This window comes from Rattus norvegicus, chromosome 9 (genome assembly GCF_021556685.1).
Source record: "Rattus norvegicus strain SHRSP/BbbUtx chromosome 9, alternate assembly SHRSP_T2T, whole genome shotgun sequence".
In the NCBI taxonomy this organism is placed as follows: Eukaryota; Metazoa; Chordata; class Mammalia; order Rodentia; family Muridae; genus Rattus; species Rattus norvegicus.
In genome coordinates this window covers 101352775-101379374 of record NC_141542.1, presented here as the reverse complement: position 1 = coordinate 101379374, position 26600 = coordinate 101352775, and the positions used below count along the sequence as shown (strand labels likewise).

At 43.3% G+C, this 26600-nt stretch overlaps 1 protein-coding gene across 50 annotated transcripts in view; it reads right to left on the bottom strand.

Annotated features, from left to right (window-relative positions):
• Sp140 (SP140 nuclear body protein) overlaps positions 1-26600 on the bottom strand; it is a 50316-nt gene that overhangs the window by 5202 nt on the left and 18514 nt on the right. For 7 of the 50 annotated variants that reach the window (XM_087566408.1, XM_087566416.1, XM_087566424.1 and 4 more), the window contains 11 exon segments: positions 26402-26482; positions 23815-23895; positions 23452-23532; positions 18728-18829; positions 17200-17250; positions 15546-15611; positions 13240-13317; positions 10272-10376; positions 8230-8372; positions 5367-5414; positions 3104-3145 (listed from right to left, as the gene is read on the bottom strand). In XM_087566408.1, the coding sequence (XP_087422534.1) occupies positions 3104-3145; positions 5367-5414; positions 8230-8372; positions 10272-10376; positions 13240-13317; positions 15546-15611; positions 17200-17250; positions 18728-18829; positions 23452-23532; positions 23815-23895; positions 26402-26482 (878 nt within the window). 50 annotated transcript variants of the gene reach the window in all.

Below are 26600 nucleotides of genomic sequence, written 5' to 3'. Positions count from 1 at the left end.
AAACCCTACGACAAGAATCATCTGGGAAAAGAACCCCTTGGGATGTGTATTCTAGAGTATGTTAATTACGGTTAGGCTTCCTGGAGTCTGTGAGCAGAGAAAGGGAGGTGAGCGTGATCGTGCACTCATTCACTGTTGCTCTCTGCTCTTGGTGATGCCAGTAACATAACCAGTTTTAGGTTCCTACCCCCTGAACTTCCCTACCCAAATGGATTGTAACCTAGGATTGTGAGTCAAGCTCTTTCTCTTTCAAGGTGCCTTTTCCAGGATATTGCATCATAATAAAAGGAAAGGCCACTAAGACAGAGACCAAAGCATTGCCATTATTCTCTGTAAGCATAAAAGAGAACTTCGTTCTATGAAAGGGAAAAATCCCCCAAGTCAAAAGAGGTTGAACTTTTTGCCAAGACTAGTACAGACTGCCTAGAGTCAAAGTTAGTTTTCATCTAGAAAAAGCTAATCCTTGACATTGTTTTTTCTTTGTTACTATATAGGTAAGATCTACTTATCAAAACCAATAGACTTTATAGAGCAATTATAAAGAGACCAATACACATCCATTGTATGGTATACAAATATATGTGTGTTCAAGGGCCAGAAGTGAACTATGAGTGAACTGCTGTGTGGGGGAAGCCTGGCATAACAGCAAAATTAAGGCTCAATATTATTGCTGCCTAAATAGCTGGAAAAGTCAGAAGGCCTAAATGGGGTGGGTATATGGATTAAGGTATCCCACTGAGGAGATTAAGGCAATAGAATCATGGGTTTGAAGACAGCTTGAAGCCTTGTAACAACAACAGAGAGAGAGAGAGAGAGAGAGAGAGAGAGAGAGAGAGAGAGAGAGAGAGAGAGAGAGACAGACATAGTAGCTGAGAGGCCTAGGATGGTCTACTAGTTCTCTGCCCCCCATGGGAAGCCCCTAATAACACCTATGATCCTTGGTCAGTGGGTGTCTGTTTCCTGTCATTCAGAAAGGTATTCAAATGAGTTCCTCATAATCTCCCTTGCATGTTGCTGGGGTTTTCCTACGATCACTGTTAACACAGGAACCAAGAAGTATCAGAATAACATGTGTACCGGAAAACACACATTCCTGGTCCCAAGTTCAAGGAGAATGGTGACAGTGACAATTTGAGAAATGAGAGGTGCCTCAATAGGAACACAGAAAAATTTCAAAACTGGCACAGACTGGGAATCTCAACTAGAACGTCGAGACCGGAGGATCAGGGGTTCAAGTTCATCCTTGGCTACATAGTGAATTTGAGGTCAGTTGGTCTACATGAGACCCTATCTCAAAACTCTCAAGGAAGGAAGAGAGGAAGAGGGGGGAAAAGAAAGAAAAAAGATGTAAAAAGTGTGGGGGGCACTCCTTTTATGTAGTCCATGAACTGTTGGGAATTTTTTCTACTTTCTTGTGACTGTCTGAGGTACAAACATTATTGCAGCTTGAGGACTGGGCCACCACTGGGTGAGTAGGTAGAAGGGAGGTAGCCAAGGTGATAGTGCCAACCATTCTAAGCCCAGGCAATTTCTGCCCTCAGAAGAAGTCCTTCTGCATCATTCTCGGTGGTTTGCTCTACTGCTGGACCACTTTCCTTCCCAGGTCCTTCTCTTCCTTAACATGCAAAGGATGGAATTCCTCAGGTTTCCATCCGCAGCCACAGTCTCTCCAGATGATCACAGTCATTCCAGCTGCAGGTTTCCACCCGTGTCCTCAGCCTCATGGTGTCTCAACTCTCCTCAGCTCCTCATGTCCCAGTGCTCAGCCATGTCCCCTCAAGGGCTCCCTAGGTGCGGCTCAAACTCATCCTGTTAAACTCTGAACCATGTTCCTACTGTTCCCTGATCTTTTCCTTGTCTCTACCATTCTATATAACGCGCTCCATGTGCCACAAACCTATCCTGCTTCTGTCCTCTCATTTCTCAAATCCACCCAGTTCTTTGTCTTCTGACCACTAACTTGTAAGCTTCTTTAAAATGTTTCTTTTTGGGTGCTAATACTCTGCGATCCTAGATACACACCGGCTCCCGTCTTCTTCATTTCTAAAATGAATTGGTGCAATAAAAATATTTTCCAACTCAACAATGCCAAGCAACCAGAGCTTCCAGGGACTAAGCCACTACCTAAAGACTATACATGGACTGACCCTGGACTCTGACCCCATAGGTAGCAATGAATATCCTAGTAAGAGCACCAGTGGAAGGGGAAGCCCTGGGTCCTGCTAAGACTGAACCCCCAGTGAACTAGTCTATGGGGGGAGGGCGGCAATGGGGGGAGGGTTGGGAGGGGAACACCCATAAGGAAGGGGAGGGGGGAGGGGGATGTTTGCCCGGAAACCGGGAAAGGGAATAACACTCGAAATGTATATAAGAAATACTCAAGTTAATAAAATAAAAAAAAAAAATATTTTCCAACTGAAAAAATAAAAAACGTTTCTTTGCTCTAGCAAGCTCCATAAAGTACAAGGATACAGGTGAGCAGAGGATGGACAGGGCCTTATGTATTAGGATGGTTTACCTACGCCCGAACACCAGCCAAGCTGACTGGTGATTTGCTCGGTGTGATGGTTTTGCCTCCAATCAGCTGTGGCTGGCTGTGGCTCTCTTCAGACTGGTCCCAGGGTTTCTATGAGAACCTACTCACTCTGTAGGCAACTTTCTGTGGGACAAAGAGAGGTCCAGACCTAGAATTTTCACAGGAGGTCTGGCCTCCTGAGTTCTACCTGCACATGGGATCTGAGCTAGGATGTTTTACTGTCCTTTGGGAATGGTATCTCCTCCTGTATTTGCCCTTCACCCTTCATCCAAAGCCAGCCAGGCCCACTGTCATGCCAGGTTCTGTCCCAGGGACCCCAGTAATCTAGAACTCTGTCTCCCACTTTGAGGGTAAATGAGAATATATGATCCCATGTAGTCAGATGCTTCTGACCCAAACACCCACAGTGACTTCTCCTACCTTGGTTGTGGGATAGGTTTGGTAATGATGACTCTTTACTCACAGCAGCATATCTAAACCGACAGGTGGGTCCCTTTAAGGGAGAGACAACGCACCAAGAAGAAGGCTGGGGCTTTTCAGGGATTATAATTAGGAGTCAGTACTTACGTCTGGGTCCGCTGGGAAATGATGCAAACTTTGTGTTCTCTTCTAAAATAAAATTTGAGTGATAATATTAAGTCTAAGATATGATTATCCCGGGTTGTGGATTTAGTAGAGCACTTGCCTAGCAAGCTCAAGGCCCTGGGTTCGGTCCCCAGCTCCGAAAAAAAAAATATGATTATCCATTCAAGTAGTCAAATGATAGTTACTTAAATTTGTTTTATCGTCACCAGCATTAATCTTACTTCTGAGATATGTCTCACTTTAGCCCAGGCTGGCCTTGAACTCCTGATCCTTCTGCTTTTACATTCCATGTGCTGGGATTCCAGCCATGTGCCATCTTGCCTATAAAATTTGTTTAATTATTGAGGAGCTCATAGGTAGGAACAACTCAAGTGTTGAGCTTGTTTAGTTCCCACATAAACTAATTAGTGGATAATGTGAACAGCAAGATCAAAGGAGACACTGTAGCTTGTAGAAGTTATGGCCTCATGCACCTGCAGGGGGTTTCCCAAGAACTGTTGGCAGAGTGTATTCACTCTTAAATTCTTCGATTGAAAATGCTGATTTAATTCATTCTGTCTAAAGTGTTTCTCTTAAAACATCTATTTCTCCCTCCCCCCTTATATCTATTTTTATGGATCTGTGTATCTAGTAGGAGAAAAAGAGGATCATCGAACTACTGTTTGGATGAAAGCAAATTCTACTTGCTGGTTCTAGTCCCCAAGGTGCCTTTGTGAAGTCATGCAAGGAGGCAGGACCTGGTTTCTAAATAAATAATTCTACTTATCTTTGAGCATTCAAGGCTCTAGGCCATTTTCTTTCAACTTGCCAACCCAGGATGTGTTGGCCACACATGTACTCTACTGCAGAGTAGTACCATGAGAATGAGGCTGAAGATGAACCAATCGTATTCAAGAACCCATAAGGCTCAGATTTCTAGAGTCCAAGTGACCCCAGAAAGAAAAATCCATCACTTTCTGTAGCTCCCCCTGAAAATCAAATGAAACTAAGGCTCCCCGGGGCCACAGCTCTTCCACTTGGTGGCCTCCCTCCTCTCTATTCAAATCTCAAAAAGATGCCATGCTGGCCACAATGCTAAGAAGCAACATTAGAATTCACATTGCTTTGGCACATCCACTGTGGTGTCTTTTCATTCTTCCCTTCTGTGATACAGGGAGTCACAGCTCTTAACTCCAGCCCTGGGCTGAGAGCTGGAGACAAGCATGATCTAGGATATACTCACCTGAGGGGTGGTCCTGTCACTACCCACTGGTCTAGAATCCCCCACTTCACCCTATTGATCATTATTTAACGTAGACAGCAACTTTGACAAAACACTCAGGGTCAGTCAGAGAGGGCTCTTGTTATGATCTTCTCTTCCAGTCCTTGGGCATTCTCTGTGTGTTCTTTAGAATGAAGCATCACACAGACGAGTAAATAAGGCTTCGCTTAGGAAAAGAGACTCTGGATGTCTCAATGCAGATGTCATCACTCAGAAATGACGGTTATGATGGGTATCCAAGACTTCCTGACACAAACCAGTCATCACCAGCCAGTTTAAAAAGTCCTGTCATGTGATGCTGACTGTGACGTGGAAATTTCCAGAGTCCATGCCTCTGAGTAGATGAAGAGGCCCTGGGAGACTTAGGAAAATGGAAATGGATCTTGGATTCTGTTTCACTGGGAATTCTGTTCTTACAAACAGAGACACAAAATAAGAGGCAACCGCCCCTTGTTGCTATGAAATACTGCACCCAAGAACTAAGGAGGGTTTCATAGGCTAGACATTTCTAGCTTGTTTGAGCGATCCAGGCTGAGATACTCTTGGCCTATGGGGGAAGACAGAGGCACTGGCCTTTAAAGTAATTGTTGAGCAGGTTAGATCAGAGCTTACTTCTAGAAACAGAGTGGATGAAATGTCTGGGGGATTCAGAGTTCAAGCAAGCTTGACAATAGTGGCCAAGACAAATTATATGCTAGCCTGGAGTTCAGTTTCTCAGTCAGTGAGCTATGAAGCCAGTGTCCAGTGATATGTGGCTTGTTGAAGTCTATGCTGCTGGCTCTCTAACATCTCCAACTTAAAGCAGTTAACATTCAAGGAAGATCTTGCTCTACCCACACTACAGGAGCATGAGGGAAGGCACAGGCTGAAAACCAGCAAAGAAAGCAGTAGAGGAGGAAATGAGAGGTGACTAAGTATAACAGCCCAACTCAGGCACCATCAGTAAGATACTGATGTATGTAAAGTCACGTGGTGAGCACTCACCTTTTTTCTCTTGCCATATATCCGTGGAGGAATGGGTAGAAAATTTCTCTGCAAGATAAAAGGACCTGAATATGTAGGTATCTGTAGTTCGGTGGTATGAGTCTTGCATTTCCAACCTCCTCCCAAAAGTTCTGCCTGATTCAGACCCAGGTGTCTGACTCCATTTCTCTCTTGTTACCTACACACTGTAGCCTGTGACAGCTAGAAAGACCCGCCTTACATCCATCTTTGTCTGATGCATCTCCCTTAAGTCCTGAGAATTTTCCCCGATAATCACTGCTTCAACCTGTCTCTGTTCCCACCTGACCCACTTTAGCTTGACTTTCTATACCAGATCTAGCCAGTCAACACCCATTTGTTGCTTGCATATAGGTTGTCACAGACTCTGATGAATTTGGAGCACACAAAGACAGAAAACCTTGTTTAGGAGGGGGCATGAGGAGAAAGCTCATGGAAGAAAAGAATCTCTCTCCTTTTTTCTCTTCCTCCTCCTCCCCTTTCCTACTTTCTCCACTTCTTCCTCCTCCACTTCTTCCTTCTTCTTCTTCCTCCTCCTCCTCTTCTCCTTCTTCTCCTTCTCCTCTTTCTCATCCTTCTTCTCCCTCCACCCTCCTCCACTTTCTTCTTGAGACTGGGTTTCTCTGTGTCCTAGCCCTCTTACTTGCACTGTAGAGGCCTCGAACACAGAGATTCGCCTGCTTCTGCTCAGGAGTGTTTGGATTAAAGGCATGTGCTATGACTGCCAACACAGAGAACCAATCTCACACTGTTTAAGAAGGTTCTCTTGGAGCTGAGGAACTAGGACAGTCAGAGTGGGGAGAGATATTTGAGCTAAGAATTCTAAGATAAATACTCAGGCTTGCTGGATAGAGAGATGACAAAATCATGTGAGACTAGATGTGTCCTAGCTAGTTTGGTTGTTAACTTGACATACATAAGTTGAAGAATTGTCTATCCCAGATAGACTATAGGCAATTCTGTGGGGATGTTTTCTTGATTAAGAATTGATATAGGATGTCTCAGCCCACTGTGGGTGGTACCATCCCTAGAAAGGTGTACCGAAGTTGAATAAGAAAAGCAGTTGAACACTAGCCAAGGAGCAAGCCTTAAGCAGTGGTTTCTGCTTCAGTTTGTGCCTCCATATTTCTGCCTTGAGTTCCTACCTTGGCTTCACACTATAATGGACTGTAAGCTGTAAGCCAAGTAATCCTTTTCCTTCAACAGGTGGATTTTGGTCATGGTGTTTTTCATAGCAGCACAGGAAGCAAGGTAAAACAAGAAGACTGGGCTTTGTTTAGGGCTGAAGTCTTCTTTAGGTCACTCAAAGCCCTAGGTTCAACCCTGTATACCAAATAATGATGGTGATGGTGACATGTTTCAACCTCCATTTCTTTTTCTTTTTTTTCTTCTGAAACAGGTTCTCTCTGCATAGCCATGGTTGTCTTGGAACTTGCTATTTAGACCAGACTAGCCTTGAAAACACGTAAATCTTCCCATCTCTGAGTCCCAAGTACTGAGACTAAAGACTTGTGTCAAGATGTCTTGTCTTCAACTACCATTTCTTTTTTGTTTGTTTGTTTGTTTTTGTTTTTAGTATAGAACGGAGTTTATTCAGGGCAAGAGCTCAACTGCTATTTCTAACTTCAAGGACATCATTGATTTCTTGTCTGAATTTTGAATTTGGGGTAATTTGGGTGGAATTAAATCCCTACACCTACAACTTTTGTTGCAGGATATTTGATAACACTGTGAACCCTGAGATTGTGTTATTTACTGAAAAAACCTGTTTCTAGTTGTAGTGTGGCTCAGATTTTAGGGCACACTTTCAATCACTCTGATTGGAATATAGATAGGCCCTTAGTACTCACCTTTAGTCACAAACAATGAAGGTGAAGTGAGTTTGTAAAAGGAAGCACCAGTGTTTGAAAGTCAAGTCTAATTGAGCGGCAGACAAAGTGATGAATCAGAAAAAGATGTGATAGAATAGGATATGCTCAACTCTGGGTAGAGAGAGAAAAGGGAAACTATTTACAGGGCAGCACAAGAAGAGGTAGAGAGAGAGAGAGAGAGAGAGAGAGAGAGAGAGAGAGAGAGAGAGAGTTTTACCAGCAAAGTTTTACAGAGACAGGTTGAAGAGAAAACAAGCTAGACACAGGTGAAGACAGAATGGGCCAGAGAATGAGAAGGGGCCAGAAGAACAGAACAGATTGCCAAAGGTATTATGAGGCCAAGCAGAGCAATTCAGGAGAAACTGAGAGAAACCAGATTGAAACAGTCAGATTGGAAAGGACTTAGAGCCAAAACAGCTGAGATGAACCAGCCAGCCAGAGTTCAGAAAGTACTAGAAAGGATGAGCTTATTCAACAGTAAGTCTCAGAGGCTGAAAACATTCCAGGCCTAGATAAGATTGTACAGTGGCTGGACATTTCTAGGCCTAGGCCTAGATTAGCATTGGAGGCAACACAACTCAGAAATTACAATTACTTCAGATGAATAAAAGCTATATTTACAAACCTCAAAGGATGGGTTATGCCAAACACAAAGTGCACCCCCTACATCACACAGGTGCCCTCATTGGAACTCTCCGAATGCTCTTCTTGCTCTAGACTATTTTCCATTTTCTTTGACCTCAGGCAGAAAAATCCCTATTCAGAATGACCATTCCCTCCTCAGAGGTTCTGTATCTCCCATTTGTCAATACCACCAAGGGCATGCCTCCGATGAGGTTCTGAATGAGAGATGCCTCTCTCCTGAGTGACAGGAAAACCTAACTGGTATCTGGGCTTTCCCATAACTCAATACCTATTTGATCTATAAACAATGCAAGAAGAAGGACTGACCTCCCTCCCCTCATCTGCAATACCTGGATCAGAAGTTTCAGGGGCCAATTATAGCACCGCAGACTCAATTTCCAGTTCTTTGATCTTCCATGGCCTCCCATGATTTCAAATTCAGAGGGTGTGACCCAGTTCCCATCCTGGCACTGTATAGACATCACAGATATCCCTGTAAGATCACAGGAGGTTAGTTCTGAGCCTGCTTTGTCCCTAGGACTCAGATTCATGATCTCCCACCGCACTGGATCTAGAGCCACCAAATCTATGCTGAAAGTCAATAGCAGAAGAGTCAGGCCTCTGGCCTGGCTTCAGGAGTCCCAGCTCAGTCCTGGGATTCCCTCAAGAGCTTTCATGAAACCTTGCATATTTCTTTCATTTTCATTCATGAAAGAGATGATAATCACGACCTTTTAAAACTACTTCAGGGTCACCAAGAAACAAACAAGTGACCAATAGCACAGTGTGACTGGGTCCAACCGGATGCTGTGCTCTCAAGCTGGAGAACAAACAGTCTTGGGTGCCCCAGGCTAGGTGGAGGTGGAATCTTCAGCTTCAACTAAAACTGTTCCTGGTTTCTGCAACTCAGGATTAGGTGACATCGTTTTCTATCCAATTAAAGGGAATATTGAACAGAAGTTTGTCCATCCCTGCCGTCATAGGTAGACACCATCAAACATAAATCCTATCCCATGGAAATAGAGACTACGATTTCTTTTTTTAAAAAAAAAGCTAAGGATATGTTTGACATCTTCGTTATTATGAAAACGCAAACAAAATTGCTACCGCACCATTTCACACCCACCAGGATAACCATGACAGAAAACAAAAATGGAACCACAGCTTTTGGCATTGGGAAGTTGGAGGCCCCCTTCATTGCTGGTGGGAACACAGAACACCACCAAAACCATTTTGGTGAGTCCTCACTGAGCTCAACATACAATCACCATATGACCTAGCAACTCGGCTTCTGTGTGCCTCAACCTGAGTATGTGTGTTCCTACACATGTTGACCTTGAATTCTCAAAACACTATTTATTACATGTAAAACTATCCAAACTGATGACTGAATGGTGAAAATGTAATGTGTGTGTACAGCGAAATATCATATTATTCATCAATTAAGGCTATCTATTACATATCATCATGGTAAGTGAAAGCAGGCAGTCACAAGTGGCCTATATTATAGGATGTTGTTTCATGAAATGTATACAATGGGCAGATTTATAGAACAGAAATTAGATAGGCGATTGACTAGTTGGAGTGGGAAGGAGCATTGACTATTCACGGACAAAGGGAGGCAAATATATTCTCATGGTAATTGTTTCTGATGAACAAAAAAAAATTCCACGCATCTATTAGACTCTAATTGCTGGATTGTACAGTGTATGAATCATAACTCACTAAAACCATTAAAAAATAGAGACAATGTAATCCTTTCTGTTAACTGTCATCCACAATCTCCTATTAAGAGAGATCTGAGATGAAGACCACCACACTGAGGCTTTATTTCATATAAATCTTTATGGCATAGTATTGAAGAATATGCTATACCAACGATATACATTTATCCGCATGGATCAGGCTTTAAATTGTTGTCCTCTATTTTTAAAATAGGAAATTCAGCCTCAGAAAGTCCCCCCACCTGCCTCTATAGAATAAGAACACCTCACTTGGCAAATCCGAGGCTGGAACTTGGCTTCTCTGATTTTCAGTTCTGTGATGGTCTCACCATGACTAGTGTCATGCCCCAGGACTAATGACCCAAGGACGCGAAGACAGTGGCCCATAGCCTCTTCCCATTTGTGTCTGACCAGAATGAAACTACACAATAGTTTCCATCTGTGGATGGAAGTTCATAGTATTTTTTTTCTGGTTCTCTGCGCATCTCGTGGCCACATTCACACTGTCATGAACATCTATTACGTATGGTTTCTTCAAGTGTGAAAATAGCGTGTCAGGATCCCTTCCCGATGTCAAGCCATGCTTGCCCCACGGTTCCTTAAGTGATTGCATTGTTACGTGTGATTTTTAAACTTATCAATTGCAAATTAAAAACCATGAAACCTACCTTGTTTGAATTTATCCTTGTGTAATACTCCCTTCAAGTTACCACACGTCACAGGTAGCAACTCCGCGTTAAAATTGGCCATTTCCTTCCCGTGCCTTCTTGGACCTGGAAAGAGGATTTTTTTTTCCTTCTTCAGTCTCACTTTGCAGTTGCTCAATTCCCCCTTCTCCCTCTTGGGGTCATTCCTTTAACACTTGGGACATTTTGATCCTCACATCTCTAGCTTCTAAATCTTTCTTGCAAGGGGCATATTGGATACATAGTGACAAAACACTTTACCCCTAATTTATAAAAAAAAAAAAAACAACAGAAGGCTTTAGCAGAGAAGTTTGGACTCAATAAAACTGTCCTGACTCCCACTCTGGTTAGCACCATCGACTGCTACATGAAACACACAGCTGTTGTCAGGTTATGGCAGGAGTGTCCAGATGCGCTACTTACTAAAGGTGGTAGCAGGGATGGTCCTCTTATCTCTCCACCTTGGCACTGACTTGGGGAGATAATGGGCAACCTAGCAGCGCTGGGTGGGATCATTTCAAATTTGTCTTTATGTCTGCTCTGTTTAATTTCTCCCTCACAACAGTGGGGTTTTTTTTTTTTTTGTTTTGTTTTGTTTTTTGGTTTTTTTGGTTTTCTGTCTGCAGCTGATAGAGAAACCCAGAGAGTTCTAGAACAATCTGAAAACAATACAGGAGGTGGAGAGATGCAACGCCACAGAAGTAGAGATGAAATTCCTAAAAGTCAATAAGTTTTTCTCCCTGTTATCAAGGCAGAGACTTTGATGGAGTGGGCGGGAGGTAGGGAGGTGGGGGGAGGGGAGGGGGCGGGGGGGGGAGTGGACTGTCCATGGTGCTGAGACTAAGTGTGATCAAGACTGCAATGGACTTGGGTTGGCATAGATGACCCTCTTACATTAGAAGTAAAGAATTTGAGGTGAAAGACAAGGCACTTGTCCAAGTCCATTGCAGGCAAAGGAAGAGAAAACTTGGACCCAGGTCTTTGCCCAACACTCTGGGTCACCTTCATGTACATCACTGCTGGGTGACAGACACCCTGTGTCTGGCAGAGATTATAGTCTTGAGAGTTTGCAGATCAAAGCAGGCAGCATTGTAGTGGCACAGGGCTCTGAACCTTGTTTCAGCCACATCATCAAAATTCTTGTTACTATTTCAAACACAGTGAGAAAACAGGAAGTGTCTCTATTGGGTAATTCAGCCACATAAGCTGTTGTAGAAACCAATACTCTTGCTTTCTCTCTGTGGATGGTGGGACCACCACGCAACATAAGGTCTTCCACTCAAAGTGGCTTTCCAAGGGACTCTCCACTCTTGGGCTTCAAGATGTCACTGACACTCTAGAAGGCTAAGTTTTGCTTGGAAATAGCTCATTCCCCCTCTTTCTTCTGAGGTCCCATGCTGATAGCCTACTGAGAAGATTTCCACCTGATTCATTCCAGTAATTATCCCTCCTCTATTCTAGCCTGACTTGGTGTAAAAGCTTTGGCAACAGGATCAGCCAGCACAACAAATTCAGAGATCTTTTCTCCCTAACACTGTGTGACGGTTTTCATTGTGGGACTAGAAGGCCTGCTGGATTATCTTTTATTGAACCTGTTTAAGGCTCAGATTTTGAAGAGATAAAGGAAACACTGATGTCTGTTTTAGACAGCAGAGAAATTGGTATAGGGAGATTTGGATTTAGATCTAGGAACATTTTATATTCTACAACATTTTATTTCCTAGCAGAATAACTGAGCAAGGCAAGATTGAGTTATTGTTGCAACCAGAGGTATTTTTGCCCATGTAATAAATTGAAATCCATCAGTAACCCCATAAATACAATTGTGGTCAGAACATAGTTTAAAGTTATGTAAAAATAGTTGTTATGGCCAGTCTTAAACTTTAGAGTAACAGATTTGTCACTTCTCTGCTGTTTATCCAAAAAATGTATAGAAGGCTCAGCAGTTGGGATCAATTTAGTAAATGGCAAACAAAGTGACCTGTTGGTCTGCTCATGTCACTAATGACACAGGAGTTTCTGTTGGGGGGGGGATGGAAAGTCTTTTTTCCTCTCGAGTTGGCAGAGGTGGTCCCCTGGAGTCCTGAACATCCTAAGGCAAAGTGTCAAACCACAGTGTGACCACAGAACACATCAGTGGAATTAAATCATGCCATCAGGGCCCCTCACACCAGGCTCCAAACGGAAAGCTAAATTCTTTTAATGAGGTAAACCTGATGTCCGGCCCCTCCTCTCTCCCTACTGTGGAAGTGATGGGAGTGTGTCATGGTGGAGAGAGCATCCTAGACGTCCAGCATCTTCCATCAGACAGGACACCTGCTCAAACACCTGTCAGCTCTGTTCTCTTCAATCTCTCCAACCCAGCGCCTCCACACCAGCTGTTGGGCAACAGAGGCAGAGCCCCATGGGAACATAGAAGAGGGATGGTGCCAGCCCTGCTTGCATGCCCTAGTCTGGGCTTGCCCAGGCTGACAGAGGGGAATTGCTTTAAATCGGAGAACGCATAAAGGTTCATTCCTTTGCTGTTCGTTCTCTCAGACATGGTCTGACTGTCTCAAAAATTGAGTATCAGGTCAGAAAGGGCTCTCAGCTTCTCCTGTGGAACACTACTGTTGTAGAAATGGACCTGGAGAGCTACAGGGCCTGTCCAAGGTAAGAAAGAACTCTCCAGAAGGGGAAAGGTCTGCTTTCTGCCTCTGAGTCACCAGATTTTAATAACTGATAAGTAAGAGAAAAGCATTTCCATAAAAATACAGTTCAACTCAGAGGAAAGGTGTTTACGCGCTTGCTCCTAACAGTTTTATTCTCAAATTGACAAGATAGTTGAGTAGTTTTTTTTCTTTGTTTTGTTTTGTTTTGCTTTCTTTTGGTTTTTATCTTCAGATTCCCCTCCCCCCCAACCCTTACCAGACAGAGGGAGATGGGATGAGATCCAAAGAAGCTGTCTTACCCCTGATCTTAGCAGAGAGTCCTGGGTTCTTCATTTTCTTTCTCCTGAAAACTGCCTGGGTAACGGCTCTTCTGCCATCTAGGAGGGACACAGGCAAATGCAGAGTTGGAAATGCACAGGGGAAAATGGAAGGAGCAAGGAAGGGCTCCTGCTACGGTAGGGTACTTTCTCCACACACGGTGGATAAGAGCTCTCAACGAGGAGCTGTGTCCTTCCAGACAGAAGTCAGGGTTAAAGCATGCGAATAATTCAGTCATTTTAAAATATTGGAAAGAAATCTATCCGTCTGCACATGAAGATAATTGATGAAAATGTTTTCAAAAACTCAGCCCAAATAATGTGGTTTTCATAATATGCATTCAAAAGGCAGATGCAACTACTCTTTTCTCCCTTCTGAACAAAAATGTACACATCAGTCAACAGCACAGCCAGGTCATTATCGAGAGCTTAAGACTCTTAGTTGGTGAAATTAAGACCCAGTTGGATTCCAATGCCTACTTCATGGACCTGATGCAAAACTGATAATCATTTGGGAAACAGCATTTAGCTTTTGTTTAGGAAGAAGCAGACCCTTAGACAATTACTAAAATCAGATGGCGGGACCGTTTGTAAATATATACACAATATAGAAAATATCGCCATGCATATTTGTGATTAAATTGTTCAAAAACATTCTAGGGTCAATTGGTATCTATCTGTCATCTATCTATCTATCATCTATCTATCTATCTACCTATCTATCATCTATCTGTCTATCCCTTTGCGTGTTTGTGGATATATGTATCCCTAAAGAATCCCTGTCATGGCAAAGGATGACCATAGTCAATATTTAAAAAAAATAAAAATATAGACATCACATTTATTCCAATAACCAAATATCACCAATGTATGCATTTTTGCATGCGTGTGTATGTGTGTACATGTATGTGTTCCTATGTGTGTATATGTGAGTGTGCTTGCATGTGCATGGAGGCCAGAGGTCATTGTTTGGTGTCTTCCTCAATAGCTCTTCACCTTAGCTGTTGACACAGGTCTGACAGTAAATCTGGGACTAGGCTTATTAATCAACCACTGTGAGGGGTCCACCCATATGTGCCTCCCCAGTGAGAGAGTACAGATGTGTACATTATGCCCAACTTTTTAATGTGGGTGTGAGGAATCCAAAATCAGTTCCTCGTGCTTGTGACCACTGAGTTGTCCCATCAGCCCTTCAATGAACACATTTATAAATATGGACTGTCAGTCATTTCTATCTCTAAGTACATCTTTCTCTATACATACAGATAAATTCTTACATTAAGAGACCTGAATTTATAGGCAAAAACGAATGCTATCACAGGTACATAGATAAACAAATATCAATTTTCTTATCACACACACACACACACACACACACACACTTTTACATATGCACATGGAGCTTGGCTGCTTCATTCATCCTTCTTGTAAACATTTTTCTAAATCAACAAAAAATTTTATTCTGAGGATGACAGCACCTCCCTTTCAAATCTGGACCATCCTGTGTGCCAGAAACAAACCATTTGTAAAAGACATTGTAGCACTGGGATGCTTTGTTACAGCACCTTAACCCATGTCTTCGTGTAGCTATAAAATTTTTGTGGGAAGGTGGAGATTGCACGGTGCTTAAGAGCCATAAATGTGTAAGCATGAGGAAATGAACTCAGACACCAGCGTCCATGTAAAAAGTACATAGTTATGTAACTACAGCTATATACCTATAGCTGTATACCTATAGCTGTGTACCTACAGCTGCATATCTATAACTGTGTACCTATAGTTGTATACCTAAAACTGTGTACCTATAGCTGTGTATCTACAGCTTTGTACCTATAGCTGTGTACCTATAGCTGTGTACCATAGTTGTGTACCTATAGCTGTGTACCTATAGCTATGTACCTATAGTTGTGTAGCTATAGCTATGTACCTATAGCTGTGTACCTATAGCTGTTTACCTATAGTTGTGTACCTATAGCTATGTACCTATAGGGCTAGTGTTAAAGCACTGGTGACAAGCAGCTCATGGAGGCTTGCTGACTGGCAAGGGAATATGGTAGAGAATGGGAGAGCAGGATATTCTATATCCTATCACGGCCTATACATGTCGGGGCAAGTATGTGCACCCATATGTACCTGTATGAATACAATACACACACACACACACACACACACACACACACACACACACACACACACAATCATGGTTCAGAAACTCACAGGCCCCCACGTATGCAAAGGGCAGCACCTTAATAAACTCAACAGCTGTGACTGTCCCTCCATTTGCTTACATTTTCTCCGTACAATCATTGGCTTCCTCCGCTTTGGTTTTGACCAGTTGTAACCTTTCTTTTTTCCTTCGAAACAAAACAAAATGAAAGAGAGAGAAAGGGCACTATAAGGGAGGTTGGAGCATTTAAGAACCCTTATGAAAGTAGGTTTTGAAAAATATAAGCCTACAGGTGAGGGTGCAGCCTCTGGAAGGACATGGCAGGGTATAAGAGCAGAACCCAAACACTTGAGGTGATACCTCACACTTAGGAGGTCTAGGGATAAGGGTAGCTTTGATGACACCCGCCTTTCAGAATTGCCAGACCCTCACTCTGGTAGGCTCTGTCTCACTGAGGTGATGCCACTCAGTTAAGGACATGGTCAGAGAATGGATAGAATGGAGGACCCACAGTTAGTAACCTTCCTCAACCACAGACTAGGCATGATGCATGGCGCTGGAACCCAGATTCACAGCATGCCCAGTTCATGGGGCACTGTCCACCGTCATGGTGACCAAAGAGAGCCCTGTCCAGGTGAGCTCAACTATTATCAACACTTCTTTTCTAAGGATGTGTTCTCTTAGAACCTGTGTGGAAGCCAGGCATTTACATACCTCCCTCATGCAAAAACAGTGAGCTGCATTTTAGCCAGGACCATTAGAGTCAGGAATTATACTTTATAAACTTGGTTAAATAGCGCAGGGAAGGGCCCATTTGCCACCATTGCCTTGTAAGACAGGGACATTCCTGTACAGTCCTCATCAGTCCCCACATAGACCTGTGTGTGCAACTTCTCCCTGACTTGCTCCACACCACAATCTTTGTGGATCCTAGCAGAGGAACAAGAAGAAATGCACCCTGTATACCAGCATGTCACGCCTAGATGTTTCTGTAAGAATTTGAAAGCACAGAGCCACAAAAAGATCTCTTCAACTGTGTGCAACTGTCTACAACCCTCCTGCTCCTGGAGGCTCTGGGGGGCGACCTATTTCCTTGCCTGTCCCAGGTTCTCAAGATCACAAAGGTCTTTGGTCCCTTCCTGCACCTTCAGACTCACCAGACCTGCATCCTTCTGACTATTCCTCCATAGCCATTTCTCTTCCTGCATCTAAAAAAGATTCTCCACTTCTTAAGACCCATAAAATCAGATTAGTTCCTCATACAACAATGGTCAAAAACATTCCCCCAACCCACCAAGGTTTCTAGCTTAAGGTTTCTTGTAGAGTGTCTTTGTCATTAAGATAACAGGTTCAAAGAGTACACATGGACAGACCCATGGCTCCAGCTGTATATGTAGCAGAGGATGGCCTTGTTGGGCATCAGTGGGAGGAGAAGCCCTTGGTCCTGCCAAGGCTCAATGCCCCAGTGTAGGGGGATGTCAGGACAGGGAGATGGGAAGAGGTGGGTGGGGAAACACCCTCATAGAAGCAGGGAGAGGGGAATGGGATAGGGGGTTTATGGACAGGAAACCAGGAAAGGGGATAGCATTTGAAATGTAAATTTTAAAATATCCAATAAATTTTTTTTAAAAAAGATAACAGGTTCAAGGGCAAGGAGAACCTCAGGGGAGGTTACCAAAGTCAACCCCATTATCATACATAATAACAATAGTAATTCTGGGATAAATAACTTATCGGGAATATCAAAAGCATGTAAACAATCTTTGTTTCCTTACTTCTCCTCTTCTTGGATTTTCCTGCAGGAATTTTCCTCCCAGTGTCCATGGCTTATAGAAGACAGTAAATGACAATAGGGAAAGAGATAATGAACAGAAGGTAGAACCCTTAGGACCATTCACACTGAGAGACCTTACTTATAGCAATGCTTGGATTGCCATGTCTTTCCTCCTCCTAGTAGAATCTAAGCCCAGTGAACTGACAACTGGGAATCCAGGGAGAGCCTTGACCATTGTTGCCCCCCAACCTCCCTATGAGACATGTTATATATTAACACATTTTTGTACAAATAAAATGAGAATGGGGTAGGAAGTGTTCTAGGCAAGTCCTGATTGGTTCTTTGACACACGTAAGGATGTTGGTTGGGAGGGTACACTGGATTGAAAATAGTTGACCTGAACTCTTTCAGAAGCAGCAGCTCACACACAGTAGGAAGCTTTGTCACAGCCTTACCATGACACAGCAACTTTATTATCTAGCTGCAAAAGTTTACTCAGCCCCTCTGGGTGGCAGGGAAGAATGGGTATGACTCGATACATCAGGGCAGCAGACAAGATAAGTGGTGGTTTTAAGAGTTTAATTTTCCAGGTGGCCTTATCCGAGATGCCTAACACTGGGGATCTGGAACCAGAAGATGCTACCTCCTGGCAGCATCCTCCAGGCAGAAATCCCAGGGGAGGGATAAGGACACCAACCCAACTACAAAATTTTCTACCCAAAGTTCATCCTGCCTAAAAGAAGTGGGAGGATAAAGATGGGGCAGAGACTGCAGGAATGGCCAACCTATAACCTGCCCAACTTGAGATCAATCCCATGAGCCAAAACCAAACCATTAATGATACTCTGTTGTGCTTACAGACAGGACCCTAGCATAACTATCCTCTGAGAGGCTCTACCCAGCAGCTGACTGAAAAGGATGCAGATACCCACAGCCAAACATTGGACAGAGGCTAGGGACCGTTACGGTAGAGTTTGGGGAAGGATTGAAGGCCCTGAAGGGGATAGAAACTCCACAGGAAGACCAACAGTATGAACTAATCCAGAACCCTGGGAGCTCTCAGAGACTGAGTCACCAACCAAAGAGCATATAGGAGCTGGACCGAGGCTCCTGGGACATATGTAGCAGAGGGCCGCCTTGTCTGGCCTCGGGGGAGATGTGCCTAATCCTGCAGAGACTTGATACACTTGGGGGATACTGGGAGGGGAGGTTCTACCCTCTCAGAGGCAAAGGAGAAGGGAATCTGAGGTGGGGACTGGGACTGGGGGGGCACAGCATTTGGGGTATTATTAATTATTAATTAATTAATAACAATGCATTTCTTCTTCATCATTTACATGGGACCAACTGACTCCTCTCCTCCCACGTGGCTCTGGAAATGTTTCTTGCTTCTCTCCAGCTCCAACAAGGAAGTACAGGAGGACTGGATTCTTGGATGGACTAGACCAGAAGCTATTACTCTATCCGGAGCTGGGTACTCACCAAGCCATCCCTAACCCATGACCCCTGGGCACTTATCTATTCCTTACCTCCTTGACTGCTTCCCATCCTTGCTTCTAGGTCTTCTGGCACATATGTTGGGGAACACATGACACAGGTACACCTCTCTTCACTTGTGGGTTGTTGTGCTCCTGGGCCAAAATTGTAGGTGTGTGTAAGTTTGTTATTTAATTTTGTGATACTGGGTACCAAGCTCAGGGCTCATTTGTGCAAAGCAAGCAGTGAGCTACACCCTTGGATACTTTTTAATGTTGCATTTTTAGACAGGGTACCACCTAATTTTTCTGGTTGCCCTTAAACTCACTCTAGCCCAAGCTAGCCTTGAACATTGATCTTCTATTGTCCCTCCAAGGGTGACACATGGCCTTTTTGTAAGTCTATTGGTCCCATCCCTTTTTCTTTTTTTTCCCACCCCTTTTCTTGTTTCTCCAAAATATTTTTACATTCTCCCTCCGTCTTTCAGTTTCTGCTTTTAATTTTTCCTCTCCTGTCTTGCCCTCTTTGTCAGAACTGTATCTGTTTGATAACTTTAGGGCATGGTCACCTTGTCTCTCACAGAACAGCAGGTCAGAAGCAAGCTCTTCCAACCCCTTTCTTTGTTTAGTTGTGACCTAGCATCCTGGATAGTTATCCTAACCAAAAAATTGTACACGGATCCTGAGACAGAGACAGAGAAGAGCCCCCACTGCTGTCTGACTGCGCAGATAGTCTGGAAAAATAAAACCAACATCAACGAAACCTAAGAAACAGAAAACCTGCTCCAGTCATCACACCCAAGATCAAGTGGAGCCATTCTCTTTCTGCATCTACATTATTTCCCACGTTCCACCTTTAATTTACTACAGGTAGCTGTAAAAAAAGCTTTAAAGTTCTTATTTCCCACGAGGAAGAATAAAACTGTTTTGTTTTGTTTTTTTAAAACAGTCAAAAGTAATCTTGGCTGATTGTACCAATTCCAAACCCTTCCCATTTAGCCAATGACTACCTACTCACTAACCGTGCTTCTGAAATCTACCCAATCAGAAGCCACAATACAAATTTGAAATCCAGCCAATCAGCAGCAGTCACCCTCTAAATGCTTGGATGATTGCTTCAGGGCGGCCTGGGCATAACCACTTCTGCTTTGCAAAAGCAGACCCTGAACTACCTGTTTCTTAACCAAGCACAACCAACTGTGGCCTTTTCTGTAGAAGCCACACGCTTTGAGCATGGTGTTCCCCTCCCCCACCCTCCAGGGACTTCACTAGGCAAGCTTGCAGCTTCAGATACGGGAATGATGGTCTCCAGCTTCTATGTATGATGTTCTCAACAGAATCATCTGTAGGCTTGCTGGGAGGGAGTGTCCTGCAGAAGTAAAATCTAAACCTCTTGTGTACGACTCAGATAATGATTCTGAACCACGCCAAGTGACTCAGTCGCAGCTGGAACTTGACTCACTGTGCTTTTATTTCTGAGTTAGGTTAGTTAAAGATGCATGTAGAAAGCAACGTAAAGAAATTTCTACCTTAATTTGTAGGTACAGCATGTAGCAAATATTCTGCCGCTGTGTTTATGCTTGCTACATTTAGTCTCAGAAACTTTTAAAAGGTGTTTTTCCTTGTGTCTGCGCCTGATTCTCCCATCTCTCTGAATATTGGAAGATAACAACACAAAACAGACAGATGGACGGGAAGGTCCGACAAGTTCCCAAGCCAAGCCAGCCTCATAAACTAATAAATGTGGATCCACCAGTTGGGAGCCAAACTGTAAAGAAGTTTGGTTCTACTCTCTCATTGACCATTCACAAAGATACGTGGTGACTTGCCAGTCTGTGAGAGTAAGTCATTTTTCTCACTGTGTATGTAATCTTGAGTCAACTACTGTCAGGTCATTGACTACATGTCTTCCTTTTAGCCTCTGCTTCTCTTGAGAGCCTAGTAGTCCACACATGGCAACACACTGGTCATACTCATAACCACGCATCCTTCCTCCACTTGTCATGGGATTGCTTTCTCAAAGCAGTCTCTCATAACAGAACTTGCAGTTCCTCCTTGTGCTCTTACAGTCAGAACTTCTGAGTCTTGCACCTAATAATCGGCAGGGTTTAACTAATGATTCCACTTCACAATGGGGTGGGGGACTTGGCATGTTTGTCAAGTAGCTCTATAAAACAAGAGAGGAGGTTCTCCAGTGTTTCCACATCCCTAGTATTTGTCATTCTAGACTATTCTCTGGGGAACATTGTTTTCTTTGACAAAGCCCCTCAACCTTGATGTTGCAAATAGAACTGTCAGATTACTCGAACACAGATGTGTTTCAGAAGTCCTGAAAGTTTCACCTGTGCTTGTCTCTATAATCAATCAGTCTCAGCCACCAGGGTATGACTAGGTGTGATCCCTTCTGGGAAGTGCCTTGCCTAACCACAGTAGTCTCTCTGTTTCTCCTAAACTGATCATCTTAATACATTCACGCTCTACTTCTGCTTGATGACCATGTGATGTTACTCGCTTGAAAAGATCAGGCACTTATTTTCTATGGGGTGTCTTGAGCTCTAGAGTGCCACTGTGTATGTTAACCCCATCCCACACTCAGGAGTAGTTGATCACACAAACTTTGTGGGGTTTTTGGCGAGGGGGTTGAGGCTTCTCTTGTTTTGTTTTTGTCCTTTTGGGTTTTTTTCTTTTTTTGATATTTTAAGAGCAAGAGACACACAAATACAGGAAAGAGAGAGAGAGAGAGAGAGAGAGAGAGAGAGAGAGAGAGGGAATTTGGAGAGTATCTGGGATGAGTTGGGGAGAAGAAAAGAATACTATCAAAAGTCATTGTATAACATTATTTTAAACCAATTTTTTAAAAAAATATATATCATAACTTCTCTTTTCTCTCCCTATCCACAGACACAATTCTCTCAACCCGTTGATCTATAACCCTTACTTAATGAAGTATGCTTAGGAGTTTAAGTTCAGTGCAGAAAAGACATTTTCAATAGAGACAATACTTAATTGTCTCTCTTGTAAGCTTCAAATGATGACCATCACAAGGAAGAAACCAAGAATGGAAATTTCCTACCGACACTAGAGAGATGGCTCAGCAGTGAAGAATGTGTACTGATCTTCCAGAGACACTTAGTTAGGTTCCCAGCACCAGTATCAGGTGAACCACAACTGCCTGTAACTCTATTCTGACTACCACACCCTCTTCTGGCCTCTAAGAGTTCCTCACGTGCACATGTACATACACAAACCACACTTAGACACACATGCATACACGAACTTTTTAATAAAAAAATAATACTTCTAAAAGTTCCTCTACTCCTAGGGAAATGCATTATTCCTTGATTATATAAAGAAGCAGCAACCAGAATAATCCTAATTAATCATTGAGCTTAAAGTCCAGCAGATGGGCTTGTACAAGCCAACCAATGATTCATACAGTCATGCTTCTGAACCGCCACCAATCAGGAACAGCCAGACTCTACTTGCCCACTAGAAATCAACCAGTCCCTCCACAGCCCCTTATCAAGCTTCACCAATTGCTCAGTTCGATGATTGCATATATACTCTACAGCTCCAGTGTCCATTCTAAGAGAATGGGACTCACAAACATAGCTCTTCCTGAGTTTAAAACAACTTTGTTAATACCAGCTGAAAATGGAACTTGGGAAGGCCTTTGTGCCTCTCGCTATCGTTAGCTTTTCTCTCCCTGGCATTTGCTGTCTTCTTGGTCACCTGTCTTTACCTCTGCAGTATGCACTACATTTTACATTTGCCTCTGTGTTAATATTTCCGAATTCTATCCGTCTGGGGCTCTTCTATCGCATGTAGCGCTGCATTCACACACTTTCTAATTCTCTGGGATATTTTTTCATCTTCTCGCCCTAAGCATTCCTATTTGGTAAATAAAACCTCTTTCCACTGGGCCCTTGCAAGCTCCCTTGAGTATTAAAAGACCTTTGAACTTTCATTTGGGTTCAGACCACAAGAACCTAACTACCAGCTTCAGAGATCCTAGAGCCCATGTCCAACCATCTGGAAGCTTGACCTCTGTTCTCCTTATCATTTTAAGATTCTGAAACATGCCAGAATCTTATTCATTTCTTATGTACCTAGAGCCTTAAACTTGTAACAATTTCCCCTGACAGAGTCTTAAGAGTTTTAGGAATGAAGGGATGACATATGTATCAAAGGATGCATGGAAAATATGTGGGTCAAATAACTTTAGGTTTTAATGAATTGCATCAAACGAATGATACAGTAGTTCCTCTTTAAACATTTTTGGCAGGTTTGTGGCAAAAATAAGAAAAATGATTAGTCAGTATAGGAATACTACATTACTTGGTTTCCATGGAGATCCAGAAATTAGAGCAAGAAATTGTCCTAGAGTTTCAATATATATCGGCCTTAGTGACTGTGGAAAAGTCAAAGGCAAGAGTGTTCTCCCACCCATCAGATTCCTATGAAAGTGACCTGTGGCCTAGCAAGCGCAAGGCCCTGGGTTCGGTCCCCACCTCCCCCCCCCCAAAAAAAAAGAAAAAGAAAAAAAAGAAAAAAGAAAGTGACCTGTGAGCACCTAATAAATGACATTCTTTCATGATGTTTTCCAAGACATTTTACCACCTGAAAATTACCCACAATGCCATAGGCAAATAAAAGAACATTAGCCAGCACACGACCCTCTCTTTGTGTTGATGTGCACACAAGAGCAAACACAAGAAACCCAGCTCAGAATTCAGCCTTTGGAATCCTACAGACCACACAGTGCTCCCCTCCCTCACCTGTGTCACGTCTCAGTGATGAGGACAGTTCATCCTGGGGATCTGGTCCATCACACATTTGTTCACAAGAACTACTTCCCTCTGTGGAAAACATAGAATGAGAAGTGCCTGAGAAAAGCAGAAAAGTACAAGGGCTTAGTGTCTCCTGCAGGGAATGGCCATGTTTGGGGACTGTAAAGTGGAGGTTAACATGGCTTCTTCTCTGTCACCAGAGATGGGTTGGCCACCTATTTGCTCCCTCCCTACACATCTCATTCCCCATTAGTTTGACCTTTGGTGCTGCCTCTATGATTTCTTCTCTGAGTATGTAAACAACAGAGTCAGATGGGGAAAGGGGTGGGGTTCTCTTTCTGACAGACTCACCTCTTCCATTGCACTGTGGAAGGCTGGGCGCCTCCTCTGCTTGTTCAGCATTCGTCTGTGTATTTCCAGGACTACAGGATGCTGAAGAGAAATAAAGATTCAATAAACCATGCAGAGGGACCAAGAAATACCTCAGTGTGCTCAAGTGGAACCAGGACATTCAGGGAATATAAGAAAACCAGGAGTACAAGGAATCAAAGTGACAACATTGACTGTGTAACACAAATAGCCAGAGAGCAAGAAATTGTCTTTCCCCAGTAACTACTACTTCACCGTGAATAAAGAACCCACATATTCTATCTATAAGAGTCAGGTTGTTCCAAACAGCAGCAGCCACAAATATTTCTCCCTATTTCCCACAACAGGCAAAGGATCAAAGACATACCAGGTAATGGAAGTAAATGAGAAAGTTTCACACACGCTTCTCTTGATGGACAAGACAGACAGACAGGAATTTGGAAACTTCAAGGAGGAAAGTTATAGGAATCAGCCCTCTTCTTTAGATGTGAGCCCCAGGGAGCAAACGCAAGTCATTTGGCATGACAGCAAGTGCTACTTATCAGGCCTCCTAACTGGTTTTTAGTTCTTTCTCCTTCTCTGTTCTCTGTAGGGCTGATGAGTGCTTTACACTGTCTACTAGCATCTTGCCTTTATATAATTTTCTCCACATATTAAGCTCTGCACCTCATTTTATAAGTGAGCCTAGCACTTTCCCCCCATTGCATTCATTTCCCCAGCTCGGTCTGTTCTCTTTAGTTAGCTTGTTGTTCCTGATATTTCCAACAGAGTTGAATCTAAGCATATCATCTCCTCCCTTTCTGGTCACTGTCCTTTCATATCATGAAAGTCTCTGTTCACTGTGGACAAAGAGGACATTCCCTTCCCAAGTCCTCTTCAAAAGTCTTACCCAGGAGTTTCCTCAGTTTCTGCTTTATTCATCAAGTCCACACTCTTGACCCAACCATGGGGGAAACGGCTCAAGGAGATCAGCACTTCTTGATAGTGTACCCCAAATGGTGACATTAGAACTCCATGTCTAGTCTGTTAAGACCAGCAATCACTCAGAACTCAGATTTGATGGCTCCATCTACAGTTCACAACTTCCCTCTCTTGGTGTATGATCTATATTCAAGAAAAATCTCAAACAGCCTCAAGTCGGGCTTCTATTCTGCTTGATAAAATTCAAATGTGGACATAATCCAGTCATTTCTGGGGAGGATCAGGAGGACAGAAATGAATGGATGGTTGGAAGGACAGCTAGATAGATAGGTGGGTCAACTGGCAGACAGATGGATGGTTATGTTGTTATTTGGAGAGTAATGAATGAGTGGATAATTGAATGGATAGCTGCATAGACTGGCAGATAGATGGATAGCTAGATGGGTGATTTGGTGCATGAATGAATGAATGGATTGGTGGATAGATGGATAGATGGATACATAGATGAACAACTAGATAGAGGTATTGGTCCATGGCTGTGTGGACACAAGGATGGACAGGCTGGTGAATAGGAAAGGAGGTAAAAGAAAGGAGGCTCTTCTCTGCTGACAGTGAAATAAAACTACCTAGAAAACAGGACATTAAAATCTGTAGAACCTTCTTTACTTTTGATTTTTCTCCCTTCAATCATTTGTAAGGTAGGTTCTTGGGTCATCATTGAAGAGAGAAAAACACAAAAGACAGATAATAATGACCTGAATACATACCTAATGTTTGTTCATAGGCTGGACTCTGTGACAGACCTCACATTGCTGCCTAAGAGTGAGCACGATTGCACCAATGGAGATTTGCCATCCTCCTCAAGCATTTGCCTGGCCCCACCCTCTTTCCCTCTAACACCATCTTCCCCACTGCTGTCTTTAAGGCATCAGCCATTTGTGGAGCTTACTGATCTGACACTCTCCTCTGATTTCAGACCTCTCTCTCTCTCTCTCTCTCTCTCTCTCTATCTCTCTCTCTCTCTCTCTCTCTCTCTCTCTCTCTCTCTCTGTGTGTGTGTGTGTGTGTGTGTGTGTGTCTTTCGTCTTTTACAACCAGCCATTTATTCTTATTTCTCCCTCCTCTGACATTTCCAATCATTGTTCCTACATGCGTTCTAGCAAGTATGCTTGAATTTTTCACTTTCTTCTCAAACACCGTCCTGAGCATAGATTCATGTGGCACATGATAACATTTTAGCCCAGGGTAGACCACATTTATAACAGACATAACATAGGCAGAGATGAGCAGAAGCTGGATAGCTAGGATATTCAGTGGTGGGGCACTCTATGGTATCCATGCAATATAGAAGTCACCTCATAATGCATTTCCCACCATTTCACCTCAGCATAAGTGATATGTGACTATATATAAACCAGATATTTTAGGTGACCTCATGTCTGCTTAATTTCCTGTTCTTTGTAACGGCAAACAATACTCCTTCGTATTTCTCAAGAATTTTTTTCCTCCCTGAAATTTCCCAGAATGCCATGGGCGAATATGGCCATGTGTTCTTTTGATGTTTTAACAGAGCAAACACAGCAAGAAACCCCAGTTCAGAATTCAGCCTCCAGAACCCTGCAGAGCACACAGTGCTCCCCTCACTCACCTGCTTCACATCTCAGGGAGGAGGGCAGGTTGTCCTGAGGCTCTTGTCCATCACACATTTGTTCAGGAGAACTCCTTCCCTCTGTAGGAAAGAATGACTCAGTTGCCTCAGAATGGCTAAGGAAAAGGGCTGCAGGCGAGCTGCCTATGACAAGCAGAAGGTTATAAGGGGGCTTAGTGTCTCCTGGAGTGGATGGTCA